This window comes from Anarhichas minor, unplaced genomic scaffold (genome assembly GCF_050575085.1).
Source record: "Anarhichas minor isolate MPS153535 unplaced genomic scaffold, ASM5057508v1 ptg000024l, whole genome shotgun sequence".
Taxonomy (NCBI): domain Eukaryota; kingdom Metazoa; phylum Chordata; class Actinopteri; order Perciformes; family Anarhichadidae; genus Anarhichas; species Anarhichas minor.
The window spans coordinates 9,088,923-9,104,597 of NW_027466470.1; the positions used below are offsets into that span (position 1 = coordinate 9,088,923).

Here is a 15,675-nt window from a genome sequence, read left to right on the forward strand (position 1 = left end):
CTATCTAATGAGTCCATTTTTAAAGTGTTGATTTTTTGTATACTTTGTAAAAAAAAAAGAAAATCATGGAATATAGTATCTACTTGAATTGTCAACAGTATGCTGTCAAGTCATAAATGTATTGCATGTTGAAAAATTGATCCCTCAAAATGAAAGCCCCCACCGTGTATTTCCTGTGATTTTCAACCAATATTCTATTTGAGATGCAACAGCTGGTCATATTTACAATCATGTAACATTCGGCTTGTCGCACACTATCTCCATGCAGTAACAGTAAAGCATGTAATGCTTAAGTCTCTCTCTCACTACTGTAACGAACAAACTAAAATCTCCTGGTCTTTTCCCACGCTGGTCTGTCCTCCAGGAGACGGTATGAATCATACATCTCGCTTTAATTCAATGATTGCAGGTTTCACTTTAGGGGAAAATAAGACTTGTGAAGAAGGTTCTGTATTTTAGCAATCATGCTGAATCGAATTAAGTTTTGGGCCAAATGACCAGTGCAGATTTTGCCATCCAGCAACCTATAATGTGCCAAACTACTTTGGCAGAACAACCTAAAAAAATACTTTGTGCAAGATGAAACCATTACAATGTGTAAGAATCTCCTCCCTTCACAACTAAATTTAGAATCCAAAAGAGATCCAAACTTCCCGTCAACAAACAAAGCATAACTCAACACTAGAGTCTTCTTCAATTAAAGCTCGTAACAGAGCAGGAGTCCGAGGTTGTGAAGCATGTTCTAGTTCTCTGACTCTTTGCAATTAGTAGAAATGTCACGAGTAATTAAAACGCATGGTTAGCTCACATATTCTACGTTGTCCTTGTACTGAAAAAGAAACGGTGGCAAGACGGAGAGGAGAACCTGGCACACAAACAATACACTCATTTTATGGAATGAAATAATAATATTTAAGGGCGTATCATTGAAGGAGAGAGACAGGAAAAGACTGCTATCAAAACCATATTGTTTTTCATTTTTATTTCTTCAACGCTTAATACCATGGGACAGGATTTTAAGAATGAGACCTCATTCCAGTCAACATTTGCCTCAGAAGGAATATATGATTTGTATAATAATAATAATAATAATAATAATAATATAAAGTCTGCATTGGTGTTGTAAGGAAAAAGGAAAGGACAGAAACGTACAAGAAGGAGGCACCTATATTATCCCCAGCTGGACCTGAACATTCCAAGACAAGAAGTAGAAATTACAAACTGAACAAATTTACTTCAGAGGCAATCCAGCAACAGGTAGCAAGGTGTGTTTGATGGAAGTTCTCTCCGTTTTTGTTTAAAAGGATTTAAAACATTTACAAGACACCTAACATTCCATTCAATTCCTATTAAAAACAACAGAGAGAGAAGAATAATGGATCTTTTGACTGCGTCTTGCCCATGGCTCACTCATCTTCCATGTTGACCGATAGCATACAACTTGCATTGTCCCACCACATCACCTGTATAATCCAGCCATCAAAAAACAGAAAAAAAAAAAAAAGGGAACATTCACTTTTTTTGCCGCCTTTCTTTTTCTCAACTCTGTGTGAACTTAACCGCGTGAGATTGTAAAAAGGCGACGCCTTTGAATGATGCTGTACAGATGTGTTCACTGTAGGCCACACACTACCAATGATATGGCAAAGTCAACACAAAGACTTCTTTTTTTTTTTTTTTTTTTTCCAGGCCTGTTTTATTCCGGAGCCGGGGCGGGTGGGGGTGGAGGGGGGGGGGGGGGGGGCTGGGGGGGATATGGCTGGCATGCACCTCCCAGTCTACAAGATGAACTTCCCTAGGAAGAATCCGATGAAGATGGCTGCTATCACGACGAGGAGGGAGGGCAGGGAGGCACTGCTGGCTTCTCGGCCGAGGAGGCTAGTTGAGTTTGATGTCATTTGGTCTGAGCGAGGCATCTTTCTCATTCTAATGCCATCATCCTGTAACAGAGGGAGAGCAGGACACAGTCAACAGACCTGCACAATACAGGTTTACATGCATCAATTAAGATAAGCGGTCTCAAACTTAGTACCATTAGCATAACAGACGGCAAGTTACCAGCTAATGCTAACGCTAGCTTGGGTCGCACAGTGCAGCCGTAATTTGCGTTAACTGTGATATTAATTGGCACGTTTCTTATGAACTTACTGGGGAAAAAATAAACAGCCGACTCCTTTAGAGTATCTTTTAATACAACCGAACGCTTTGGTAGTGACTCGTCAATCACGCCCTTAATCGTTTCAATCATTTGGGCATCTTAACATGGGGGTCCCTGGGGATCGACTCCCTTTTGGAGCCTCAAGTGGCCATTCGAGGAATTGCAGTTTTGGGCTTCATTTTTCAGCCCCAGAGATTACTGCTTGGGCTAAACTTATAGAGACCAGTATGACAAAATGTGGTGTGATAAAAGGCCTATGAAACCAGAATGTTTCACCACGTTATGAATATCACGTATCCACAGATCTGACCTTTAATTGCCGGTTCTCATCACCCAGCTTGCTCATCTCAGATTGCAGCCTCTTGCACTTCTCCAGCACTTTCTTCATCTCTGGATCGTCTCCTGAGGCAGTTACAGGCACCGTGGCTGCTGATGAGTCGCCTTTCGCAGAGTTCATCAGAGGGGCTGCTTTGGTGGTCGCCTCGACGTCATTCTGCCCAACAAGTAGAGGAGAGAAAGAGCCAATGACGTGAAATCCGCCATGTCGTGAGTTAAGTAGGGAGATGGGCCTGTGCCAAAGAAAGGCCGCCTTCTCCGAGGCCCAGAAGCTCACAGTGGCTGATCAAAGAGACCAGAGAGGAAACGCGTCCCTCAAGAAGTCACGTTTGATGTGGCTTTGTTTTGTGGGACAGACAACATGGCGGCATGGGGAAATGAAGGGCTTTCTAATGGACATGCAACAACTGTAGTAACGGTAGATGAGGGTTGACAATCATCACACAGACAGGATATGATGATATGATGTTATTATCCATTGTACCACCATCCAAGGCAAGCTGATATTAAAGTCTATCAAGGCCCAGGTCTGTTTTTGTACAAAATAATAAACAATTCATTTAGGCACCTCAAAAGTACCGATGTGAGGGTCCCGGGCAACTATATGATCAAAACTAAGATAAAGACACACAAAAAAAAAAGCAATCCTGCACGCTGACAATCACTTGTGCTGACTTTATTTAAGCCTTTTTGGATCTCATACCTTCATTAGGTAAAAGAAGTGGTTGAGAGAGCGACGGATTGTTTTCGGTTCCTTCACAAGTGAGTTTTTGAAAAACATCCGTCTGTGAGACGGCAAGAACTGTGTAGTAATTGTTAACCAGCTTTCAGTACTTGACAGTATTTGGTACTCCACCAAACCAAAGTACGGGGTTTGACAGCTTATTACGCCTAAACACAAATCTTCCACATTATGACGTTACACCTCAAACTACATAGTCATCCTGCACATTTACATAATTAACATTTTGCACATACATACTATACTGTACATGCTACACGGGCAAAAGCAGGAAGCAGAGCGCAGACACTGTGCTGACTGAGCAGTCCACATAGCCTCACTGTTGAGCCTCTTAGCGTAAGCTAAATCTGACACCGGTGGCATTTTCACCTGAACTGTGAGGACCCGCTGAGCTGTCCAGCAGCACTGCTTATCTAAATCCTGATTACACTGAGTTCATTAATACAGGCTCCCAGTGTTCAGAGAGTCACCAGTTTATTATGACGCTCTGTTGAAGTTGACACTGTTAGAGAAGCGTCGATTCAACTCTGTGGTACATTTTGATGCCGAGTTAGTGGAGTTGCTGCATCTCATTTATGACTATAGGGATAAAACACACTATAAAGTGGGAATTTTGATTGCGCTGAATGATGTCAATGTTGATTGTAAATTTCAACACTATTCATAAACCCTGAGCAGCTATGTGTGGTCTAACAATGAAACTTATTGGTGTACATTTCTCTGGAGGAGCCGTCTTCCCATCATCGTACCATGCTTTTATTATATTTTGTCTTTTTGCGCCATCTCCTTATTGTCTGCCAGTTTGCAGCGAGTCCAGGGTCGCAGATAGTTTTAATCGAGTAGTCGGAGAATAATACGCGTGGTCCAAAGAGAGACATGTGGTCAGAGAGACCAGAGCCGTTAACCAAGAATGGACAAACTCGGAAATGTTCATTCTTCCCACGGACGGTTGAAAACCAGGATGTCTCAAATGTTCAGAGACCGTGACGATTATTAACAGCGGTGATGTGAAGCGCCACTACGACACAAAGCACAAATCTTTTGAGCAAACGTACCCACTCACATCTGAAATGAAGTCACAGATATGAAACAACCTAAGAGCCCAACATGATCAGAATCCTAACACATGAATTCACTCTCCAACAGTGATGTTAACAGAGAGGATAGAGCTGAAACAAGTGGTTTCATAACCACAGATAAAGTCCCTGCTCACTAACTTATCTTATTAGAAGATGAGACGAATATAATATCGTGGCTTTTTTGGGTGACATCACTTCACCCTGAATGAACTGAATTTAAAGCTGCAGGGCAATTCAGTTCATTTTTCTAAAATTAATAAATTTTTTTAAGAAACACACAAATTAAAAAAGCTTCCTGTTATGTCATTTAATCTTGAATGCAGCCCTTATTTTACATGAAACAAGAGAACATTCATTTATTTTTAGATTATTTATTATTTATAATTCGTCCAATTCAATTTGAAAACTGACAAATATTGTTCATATATTATTCTATTCAACTTTCTTTATTTGATTTGACAGTCAGCTGTTGACTTCAGTAATTATGCTTTGGTCTTGAGATGTAGTATTTATTTACCTAAAACAAACTGTACACACAGACTGCACTGCTAGGTTCACAGCTAACTTCACACTAGTGTTGCACGGTATACCGATACTAGAAAGGTATCGCAATAATTATCATAATATATAATTTGACGTTATTGCTGTACATTTTTTCCAACGTTTTTTTTGCCTTTATGGAACGTTATGGTATTCTGGAAAGTTTTAAAGTTGAGCATTGGACAGAAATCCTTCAGAGACAGAAATCATACTTCAGTTGATTTAAATGAGGTGGAAATCAGCCGTTCTCAACGTGAGGCTGCATCTCTTACCACTTTGTCGTTTTCTGAAGGCAGCTCAAAGACGCATCTCAGCTTGGAATCCATGAGATCATCGGGTTTTGCATCTTTCCACTGGTGGAGATGAACAATGGGCATGTTATTCATCCACTAACAGCTGGATTATATCCACACACACACACACACACACTTCAACCTACATCTATTCACTATTATATATATCATATACTATTCACATGCACTGCAGACATAAAACATGCACAGCTTCATTTAAATAACAGTTATAACCCCCTCGACTCATTTTACCACAAACACAAGTGTACATTCCTCCACTGGTTTATTAAGGTCTGTGTTTTTAGAGTGACAAATTTCCATCACGTCAGCTCCTGAACTCTATTTTATACTCTCTATGACAAAGGTGTTCGGATTAAAAGTGCTCATAAAGCAGAGAATTGCTTTAAGTTTAAGTTAAAGAAATAATCTCTGTCATAAGTGGAAGGTGTAACACGGTCCATGTGATAAAGCAGGAACCTTATTAGATCCCAGTTTACTTATCAGGACCAGGGAGACCTTTGTTCCTCTACACTTCCTGGATGTTGCTTCTCATTCATGACAAGTCAGTTCATGAACAGGACTTCAAGGTATGTGAATGTTTTACTGACTGTATGAGCCTTTGCTGTCCTCTGGTGGACAACTGAGAATGCTTCTCAATGCATCTGATGTTCTGCTATTATGGTCTTATACAAGAGCAGAGCGCTTTACATATGAACTCTGCAGAATGACAATTACCCCGACATCATTGATGACCAATTTCAAAGAGAAAAAAAAAGATGTAGGAGTGTCATTTGACACTGAGGTGTTATAATGTATGGAAAGCTCACTCTAATCTGTATTTATCTTAAACAAGAATTAAAAGAAAAGCACACAAATACAATTTAAACTCAGGTTAAAGAAAACTGCATTTTTTCAGGGTAAACAGCGTAGTTTAAACATTTGTCCAGCGTATTTGTGTTCTACCACATTTTACTATTCACGTTCTACAACGTGAATAGTTTGTGTGTGGGGGGGGGGGGGGGGGCTAGCTTTAAATTAAGAGTTTTTAATGATAGAGTAACACAAGCATGTAATTCAGAGCTCCAACTTTAAATACATCCTTATTACTGAAGGTGTGTTTGTATCTATATATTTAAAAGTCGGTGTTTTACTATACACATTTTAAACAACTTCTTTAAGTAAATAAAAATCACTCACCAATGAATCCATGTCAGAAACATGTGACGGGGCAAAAATCGTCTGCACCATGAATTTATGTTTACTTTTCTCGTTGGGGTCATAATCAAAGGGCTGTAGCATGACTGCAAATTAAAGATGAACAATGTTAAAACATTTGAGTAGAGACATCTCTCTACAGGAAACATATATCATAATCAGCATAATAAATCCCACAAATCAATTGTCAGTGACAACATTGATACCCAAAAGATGAAAAGGTAGCGCACACACACTGACTCTTTCCCTGCTTAAGACTGGGACGTTGCCCTCCTCCCCTCTGATCTGTAGCTCTGAGTTTCTGTGTGATTCTGAGGAAGCAGCTCTGAGCTACACTTTATCGGAGGTGCTGAAGTTACCATTAGCACGAACAATGAGCCACACGATGCTGGGATTTATGTAGAAGCAGAAGGTTTTCTGTTAGTTTCAGTTTTCCACCACTGATGAAGCCGACTAGAGGGCAGGTGGATTTCTTTCATGAAATGTTATGACTGGTTAGTTATTGAGAAAGATATGAGGCGGAGGAATGAGTAAATCATGCCTGTATGTGTGTTGACTCAGCAGGGATAACATTAAATGTTGATCTACAAGAAAATAAACATTTGAAAGAGCCTGAGAGCCTTATTGCATTATATGGAGAACATATGTTTGTGGGCCAACCCTGGAAGTTAGCATCGCACTGGTTCCCTCAACAAAATGCCAACGGGAGTTTTTTTTTTTATTGGATTTTGAATTATTGCAGAAAATAAGCTCTGTGGCAAACAAACAATTATGATACTTGTTGTGAACACCACTTCTATGATTGATGAAGCATAAATGCAATGGCCAGAGGTAAAAAGCTAACGTTAGGCTATAAACAGAGCACATCACGGTCGGGTTACTACATTTAGTAGTGTCCTTTAGCCACTTGGAAGAAACCCTTTTCCTTTCTTAAAGACATCAACGTATTTAATGTTGTAGAACAACAAGATGATTTTAGTTTCAATGCTTCCTCTGAACTCAAAATATGGAAACATAGAATGTACATAACAGAACCTGTAACCTCAGTTAAAACAGTATGTCAGATGTATTTGGGATCTCAAGTGACCTCAAGATGTGACCCTTTGAACCTGACAATTACCTGTCAAGTCCAGTAAACAAATGACATGACTTCCATTTTCATTAAATGCTCTGATGAAGGCCTCCACATAAGTTATGAACCTCCTGAAGCTCTGTGTGTGTGTGTGTGTGTGTGTGTGTGTGTGTGTGTGTGTGTGTCCGCTTCACCTTTGGGTGTTCAACATTGGAACTTTGTGTACTTGGGTTTAGCACGACAAACCAATACTGGTAATATGCATCCTGGTCAAAAGATCTCAATGTTAATAATCTCATTTTCCTAAATGAAATAAATGTTCACTTCAGAAAGCCAAAAATAAACAATGTTCTTTATGTAATGTGGAAATCTCAAGTTAGTACATTCCTCCCACACTTAAGGTCGAAGGCTGACATCTGATCACCCTCATGTTGTTGTGGTTTTATATTATTAGTTAATTCCATCATCTCCTAACCAATTTTAAGACGTTTATTTCTACCAATATAATCCAGTGTATAAACAGTAAGTCTCCAATGTCATTGTGCATTTAAATAGGTAGCCAGTGACCCTCCAATCAGAAGTGTCCTATTAGTTTTGTTTAAGCAAAAAGATATTTACAGAACATTTCCCTTCAAGTCTCTTATAAGACTTGAAGATATCTTCCTCTGCAGTATCTCCTTTTTGGAAATGAGCCTCATCTCTTTGCAAGATGCATTATGAAGCATCTAACTCCTTAGCCTTGTGTTACATGGATTAATATTTTTAAATGCTAAAATACTGGATGGCAGTACCCACTTGCAGTATGACTGACTTAGTGAATAAGTTGTTTGTAAGTTACTAATTTTGGCCACTGAAGGTTCAAATGATGGTTACATCCCGACTCTACAGTCAGTTTCTGTCTAAATCCAGTTCTTACACTACATCACGTAGTGAAGCGCAGCCCGGGGGACTTGATAATTGGGTAAAAATGTGTAAGTATCATAACGTTTTGTTTGCCACGAAGCTTTTTTCAGCAATAATCCAAAATGTAATGGACAAAGTCTCATTGGCTTGTTGTTGAGGGAACTAGTGCTATGCTAACAAAAACACATCATCCCTGTAGCACTCTATTAACAACATGTTGAGGGGCTAAAGGAATGTCTGGTCACTGAATTTAAAAGGGAATAAAGACTAATAATAAAAACAAAAATAACGTACCAGAGATAATGACAGTTGCTCCGGGATCGATGACGCCGCTGTTTGGCCGTACACAGTATCTGCGCGGGGCAGTCGTCTTCACTTTGAAACAGACTTTTCTGTCAGAAGGGTTCCCCAGTTTCAGGTTGGTGGTGACTACATCTGTGAAAGGACCTGATGGACAAAGAAAGACAAACACATTATCATCTCTATATCATGGAGTACACTCTTCTCCTGTGTAAACTGTAAAAGGGAAAATAAAGAAAGACGAAAGTATCCTTGTAGCAAAACTTAAAGAAACTGCTGCTGCGTTAAATTGCAATGGAGACAGAAATCCCCAGGGCCTTTAGAATACCTCTAGAATGGTAAATATGTTGCGTGTTTACAGTGAAATGGCAGAAATAGAGTCAATTCAATATTTCAAGTTATATCTCACCGCTGAAAGGCCGATAATGCCGACAGTAATTTAGCGCCAAAGACTTTTAGAAAATTACCGCCAGGGTACAACTCAATTAAGCCTGTATGATTAAGAGGACTAATTGAATAGGGACTTCCTTGGCTTGAAGTTGGATTGCAGGAGCTTTACCGTACAGTATCCAACTTTGATAAGCCATATCACGTCAAAAACACAAATGGATGCCAAGTAAAACATTTAGAAACAACCTTACAATTAGCCTCAGAGGTCTTGAAAAGAATGTGTCCCATGATCAGTGTTTTTCCTGCACAGAAAACAACCAGGCGGTGGTAAACTTCTATCCCACCTCTAGATCTCTACAAAACTCTGATGGGTGTCTTCATGGAAAACACAAAATGTTGCGCATGGGGGATTTCTGTAAATGTGGGAAGGCAGTGGCATTACAGCAACGTGGTGGAGCTGTATCCTAATCAGCATAGTGAACTGGGTGCTGCCAAAACTGTCAGAGAGAAAGGAAAGAGCCAGCTGGTTTTGGCTGGAGCGCTGAAAAGTGGGAGCCAGCCCTGAAGTTTGTCACCAACTGACTGAGCGAGTGATCCCGAGCCGTCTCTAATCACACTTTTGGGGCGTCAAAGCTTGAGTGAGGAATATTTGACGATATTTGAGAGAGAGAGAAAAGAGAAAAGAGAGAGCGTCAGAGGAGACCTTTCTCTTTAAGAGAGTCAGTTGCCTCAGTCTTCACTCTGTCAGTCAGTAAGAGAAACAGATCTCAGTCAGATATACAGCTGACAGAAAAAGGTTGTTTTTTTTCTCTGGTGGCTGGTTGTGTCAGAGTAAAACCTCTGCTGCCATTGTGTCTTTATACGCAAACCTTCCCATTCAACCGGTAGCACAGAACCCTCGGTCCCGTTCAGTCAGGAGTACCACAGACAGTCTTGCAGGATTTCTTTCTCCCTATGAATTTTATTTTATTTGTCCTCCCCTCCTCGCCTCCTGGGCCATCGGGCTTGAGCCCGGGTAAGACGACGACAACACAAGCTGTCAAACTTTCCTCAAATTGTACTTTACAAAGAGAGATGATGACAAAAATTGGGACATCACTGATTTCCTTTTAATTGAAACGAAGACAACTACAAAATGTGCAATAATCACACGTTATAAATTACAGCGATGGCCCTTAGAAACAAATATCCTCGTATGAAAAGGTCTTTAAGCAAATTAATAAATAGACTGTAGCCTATGAGGAGTCTTAAAACAAAGGATCCGACTTTGTTGATACTGTCCGTTTCAGTACCCAGATTAAAATTGTTTCACAGGATATAGTTTATCAGTATTTGTGGTCATATTCTCAGTCTCAAACATAACTTAACCATGGCATGCGATATGCAACTCCAGTACACTTTAGGAACAAATATAACGATACTAACGATCATTTTTTACTAAATCATCATCAGGTGTCTCTTGTGCCCTAACCAACAGGAATAGTTTAAAAAAAAAAAAGGTCTTAACACATGATAAAGTTTTCTTCAGGATTAACCGATTCAAAATGTTATTGTGACTTTGGACTCCTTTGCACTGTTTTCATACATAAAAACAATGGATAAAAGCATTTCAATATTCTTTCTAGTCTCCCACCATTCGTTTGTTTTACAGCTTGGTTGCTCAAGAGTTCACAAAGCCCACATTCAGCCTTAGTTCACACCCAGCGTTCAGAGCGATAAGAAGCAATGCGTGACCAGATTGGAGTGGATCTACCCAGCTAAAGCCAACGTGTCGAGATATAGGAATGACTGGGGCGTTGTTTTCAAAACAGGTGCGTCACAAAGGCATTCCTACAAACCTGAAGAACCTCATTTGCCACATTTCTGTGCACATTCCCTGCTTCCAACATCTTAGTTTTTCCTGCATATCGTTTTGGAAGCTAGAGGAAGAACATACGAGATGCTTCCTGCTGTGGACATACCAGCTTATTGTAACAAAGATAGTAAGAGCTCATTTACATTTTTGAAGGAATGAAGGACGTAAATGTAACTTGGGACAGCTCAAACGTACCTGGCAGGCATGATAATTACAGCTTATAAACCTTTCCTCTTCCCTTTGCACATGCCTGAAGCCGTTCTACTATCCTGTACTTGCTGGTGGGCCAAGAGAAGCATCAGTTTATTTATCAAACAGTTTTCTGTCACACAGACACAATAAAAACATGCAGACCTAAGACAACAGTGTACTTTCTGCAGGAAAGAATTCAAGGTTGACTGAGATAAATCTCTACACTAGGTGGTACTGTGAGCTGGTGCTGGGCTGTATACCGATCCATGCTGTTTTAAATTCCCTTATGATATACATTTTTCATATTCCGGGAATATCCAGGAAGAGCGCTACGGTCGGAGAGAGCAGAGAGTGCATTAACTGCGTACCCTTCTCACTCATGGTAATAACTTACACAACAATTAATAACCCACAACTAACTCTCTTTAACAGGGTAAAGCACATGGCACGCAACAATTTGAGACACGTAAACAATTTGTAAAACTAATAATTGTACATTCACAAATTCACACCATCAAACGGCATCCTGGGTAACATTACAGCTGCTATCTGGCAGCATAAGAATCTGTTACCAGCTAAGGAAGTCCGTCGCTACTACGCATTCAAGAACAGAAAAGAGAGATGAAGGATGAAGAGAGAGAGAGAGACCAGAGATGCACTGGAAGAACCGTGTCTGTCAAAATAAGTCACTGTTGTTGCCAGTGGTGCTAAAACTAACAACCTCTGTCACCTCTGTCACAAAACGTGATGGATTATCAAGAGTGTGATTATGATGGTTGGATTCGCCCCAGTGAAACAGCGAAGACAAAGGGTCAGATATCGCTCGTTACAGGCATTTCCCCGTGGCACTGCATAGGACAGGAAAGCAAGCAGTGGAGCGAGCGACAGTACGAACGCATAACAGTCCACCTATGCAAGGTCATGGTCCCACTACAGACTATTAAATAAGACTTCTAAAAAACTTCTATCCTAACATTATACCAACAATGCCAACACAGTCGCCCTCTTTTCTAGAACAACAGACCTCTGGTCAGTTTATAGTCTTCAAACAACCATCTTAAAATATTTTATTTTGAAAAGACCGAAATATTTGTATATTCCTCACTGTATAATAAGCCACCATAAACCTACATAAAGGCCCAGTCATGCTAAAACAATAATAAAATACTGTGATATACCGTGAAAAATCTTAAAGAATCTTAAAAAATACCGCGATACAGATTTTTGATCAGCATTAGGTGTAGGCATTACTATATCAGTACTGAAACAGAAAAGCAGTTATGCACATCAGATATACACCCACATAGCCTGCCTCCATTGCCTAACACTGCGATGCCACCTTTGCTCGAGCAGCGTTAGCACCATTTCTCTCATCTTGTTGCATGTATGCTGAGTTAGGGTCCCCCAGGCCAGGCCTATTCTAAAAATACCAGCCAAGGAAAGGAGGGCTGCCCCCTCTAGCCTGCTGGAGGAATCCCAGCAGAGGCTCTAAAACAGACCAGCTCTCAGATGCACGCAGACAAATTTAGCACGGCCTCTGTGACAGTCAAGAAGCTGTGGTCATCTTCCTTCTCCTCATATTGTTTTTCAAAAGGCAGAATAGGAACCATTTAATTTTCCTTTGTGATCCTCCTGAAGTACGGAAAACCTCCCAAACTGAGTGATCCTTTCTCTTTGACCAATCTATCATTTAAGTTAAAACCATGGGAAGATTAGTTTGGGTCAAGGTGCATAAACTATTTGTATAACACATTGTATTCAGACTCAGGCCTGCATAAATGAGAGGTTAAGAGGACTATTCAAATTGTACTCTGGTGTAACTAAGTCAGCTTGCTAGTTATGCTCATACTAAGCAGAAATAGAACTGGTCAACAAATCATTATCAATTAATGATGATCAGCTTCGTCTTAACTTTGTAATTTTGCCTTGCATCCATTCCAGAACACAGAGGTTAAAAGTTGAACCTGTCCTGATAACAGAAAATGGAAACCGTGTGACTAATCAGAAAAACGGGAACACAGTCTACCTAAATCGGATAAAAGTAGGAGGTACACTCTATGATCTGATTTTGACAGACCATGTCTCTGCCATCAGACTAAAGGAAACATCAATGTAAGGTTCAGCTGAGAACAAACATTAATTCATGTTTACGTCTTGACCGCTCTATTTCAAACTTGTATCTATTCAAACTGAGCCGACTAGTGCAGCCAGACACCTACTCTTAAACATTTCACTACTTCACTGAAGAAGTTGTCTGTTAAAGCACCAACAACCTGTTGCACAACATTAATGAAAGTTTGATCAGGTTTAAAGTCAATACTACCGTTTGTATTTGAACTAGCTAGTTTTAAACTTAACGCAACATGAGTTTTGTTTATCTTAAGCTGTATATCTTTGTAATTTCTTTGACTGGCAGGCTCTATTCACCACCACAAGTCCTACACCTGATAAAGCAGTCACGGATCTACCAGTGACAAAAAAACCACTTCCTGATTTAATAAAGTACAGCAACTGATTACGAGTTTTGTGGTCAAGGTGAGGCTTTCTTGCATTCTCTGGTATCATCAGGTGTAGGATCTGCATTGTCTAAAAATATGTGACAAATCAGTTACACATAGGACACCTCATCACCTAAAACATCTGTGACTGTCCCCCCATTCAATCGCTGTCCTGTGGGTCTGGTATTTGAACTGGTGACCTCTCCAACAAGCCTGTCATGTCCGGGCTACAATCAGTATCCACTCATACAGAGTCCTTAATGACAATCAGCATCGTAGGATAACCGAGACAAAGGGCTGGTTCTAAAAAAAGTGGTACATTCAGCAACAATAAAACCACACTGACAATAATACCTGCAACAAGGAAAGAAAACACAAGGAAATAATTCTGGAATAAATGAATAATGGGGACGTGATGATGGTCTGGGATTGTTTTGGAAAAACCCATCACCTTGGCAGACTAGTTAAACCTGAAACTTGTAACTACTGTAACTTGTAACAATAGAGTTTTACTGTTGGCTGTTATTTCAATCACTTGTAATTGTCACTTCACAACGAGAGCAACAGCTGAAATCATACAAATGTCAAACTTAAAATACACCGTTGATAGGTCTAAAAACGGCAAAACAAGGCAGTTTGTTCTTAGTAGCTAAGAATGTAAGCTAGCTAGCTTAACGTTAGATATCAACTTTGGCATTAGCCTGGCTTCCATTAGCCAACGGTTAACTGACACATCATTGAACGTTATATCATCAAGCAATCAGTGGTACTCTGATGTGTGGATTACTTTGGTTTCCTATGAATGAGTTGGGATAACACTATGTCCGTTGACACATCTACTGAGCATATATAACGTCATTTAACGGTTGGAAGTTAGGAAAATGGAGCTAACGTGAGCTAACGTCTGTTGTCAACCGTAGTAAGCCAAGTTTGTCATTCAAACTGTCAGTTACTTTTACCAGTTTAACACAGCAAAGTATCTGCGCGAGGTGTGTCAGTTTGGACACTTAACGTTATATGTGTCGCTTGAAAAAAACTTAATTCCCTTCTCCCATTACCTCCGGGCTATGAGTTGTAAGTGAATAGGCTGAGTCCAAATGAAACAACAGTTTGCTGTGGCTAACCCCACTAGCAACAGCATAACGTTAGTAGCTCATGTTAGCTGCTAAACACAAACATAGTGCGCTGTGTGTGTTCACTTCCATTCCGTTTAACAACCACTGGTAGTTGCCCCACGTTCTTCCACTTCTTCGCAAGGTGTTGTCAGTTAGCGTCCGCTGGTCATAAATATGGCAAACGGTCAAAAAGACACGCCACGCCGGCTATCCACGTCACTACAGCGCGAGGAGGATACAGCGGCCCGTTCTTGTCCCTAGCTAACTTAAAATGGCGGTGAATGCTAGCTAGCTTCGCTAGCAACGAAATTCGCTTGAGGGAGTGTGAAATCGCTCTAGTTCAGGTATTTCTCCAACACTACTCGCTGGACATTTGACATGTCAAGAAAATGTCGATTTACCTACCTTTAAATTTGAGGTCGCAGGGAGGGTCAAGGACAAGTATCTGATCCAACTTTGACATGTTTAGCTTGTGGGGATGCACTTGATTTCAGTATCAGGGAATAACTGACAAGTGGAAATTCTAGCTCCCCTGTTGCCACTACTGAGTCAAATGCTGACTGAGCTCTGCGAACGAGCATGTGGGTACAAAAACTTCGAGAACGCGCGAGTGCACAACCCTGTTGCGCGCCCTCGTGGCTCAGCTACTGAATGTGATGTGATTATGGTACATTTATCTAGTTACACTGCGGGTACACTCAGACACTTAGAAGAAGAAAAATACTGTAATTAAAGGAGGACGAGTCCTTACTTCACCCGTGGACATTGTATTGCAAGTTAGTTAGTCCATGTTTGTGGTTTAAATAATAATGTGCTGGTATATTTATTCTATCCTATAGTTAAATCCATCTCCAGGACAATACGTGTAGACCTCCCCTGTGTAAACTGAGAGTAATCCTCTGCAGTGCACTGAATAGGACTCTATGGGAGTGTTCTTCTCTGCCTGTAATTTGTGCGGTTCACAGCTTTTTAGAAGGTTACCTGAAA

General features: G+C 40.4%; 1 protein-coding gene across 1 annotated transcript; it reads right to left on the bottom strand.

The window, feature by feature from the left end:
• Positions 1 to 967: 967 nt before the first annotated feature.
• vapal (VAMP (vesicle-associated membrane protein)-associated protein A, like) lies at positions 968 to 15,261 on the bottom strand. The gene is made up of 6 exons (XM_076097344.1): positions 15,094 to 15,261; positions 8,633 to 8,785; positions 6,346 to 6,449; positions 5,128 to 5,208; positions 2,469 to 2,651; positions 968 to 1,940 (listed from the first exon to the last, which is right to left on the bottom strand). The coding sequence occupies exons 1-6, from the start codon at positions 15,149 to 15,151 to the stop codon at positions 1,779 to 1,781; spliced, it is 741 nt and encodes a 246-aa protein (XP_075953459.1). The 5' UTR covers positions 15,152 to 15,261; the 3' UTR covers positions 968 to 1,778.
• Positions 15,262 to 15,675: the final 414 nt, after the last annotated feature.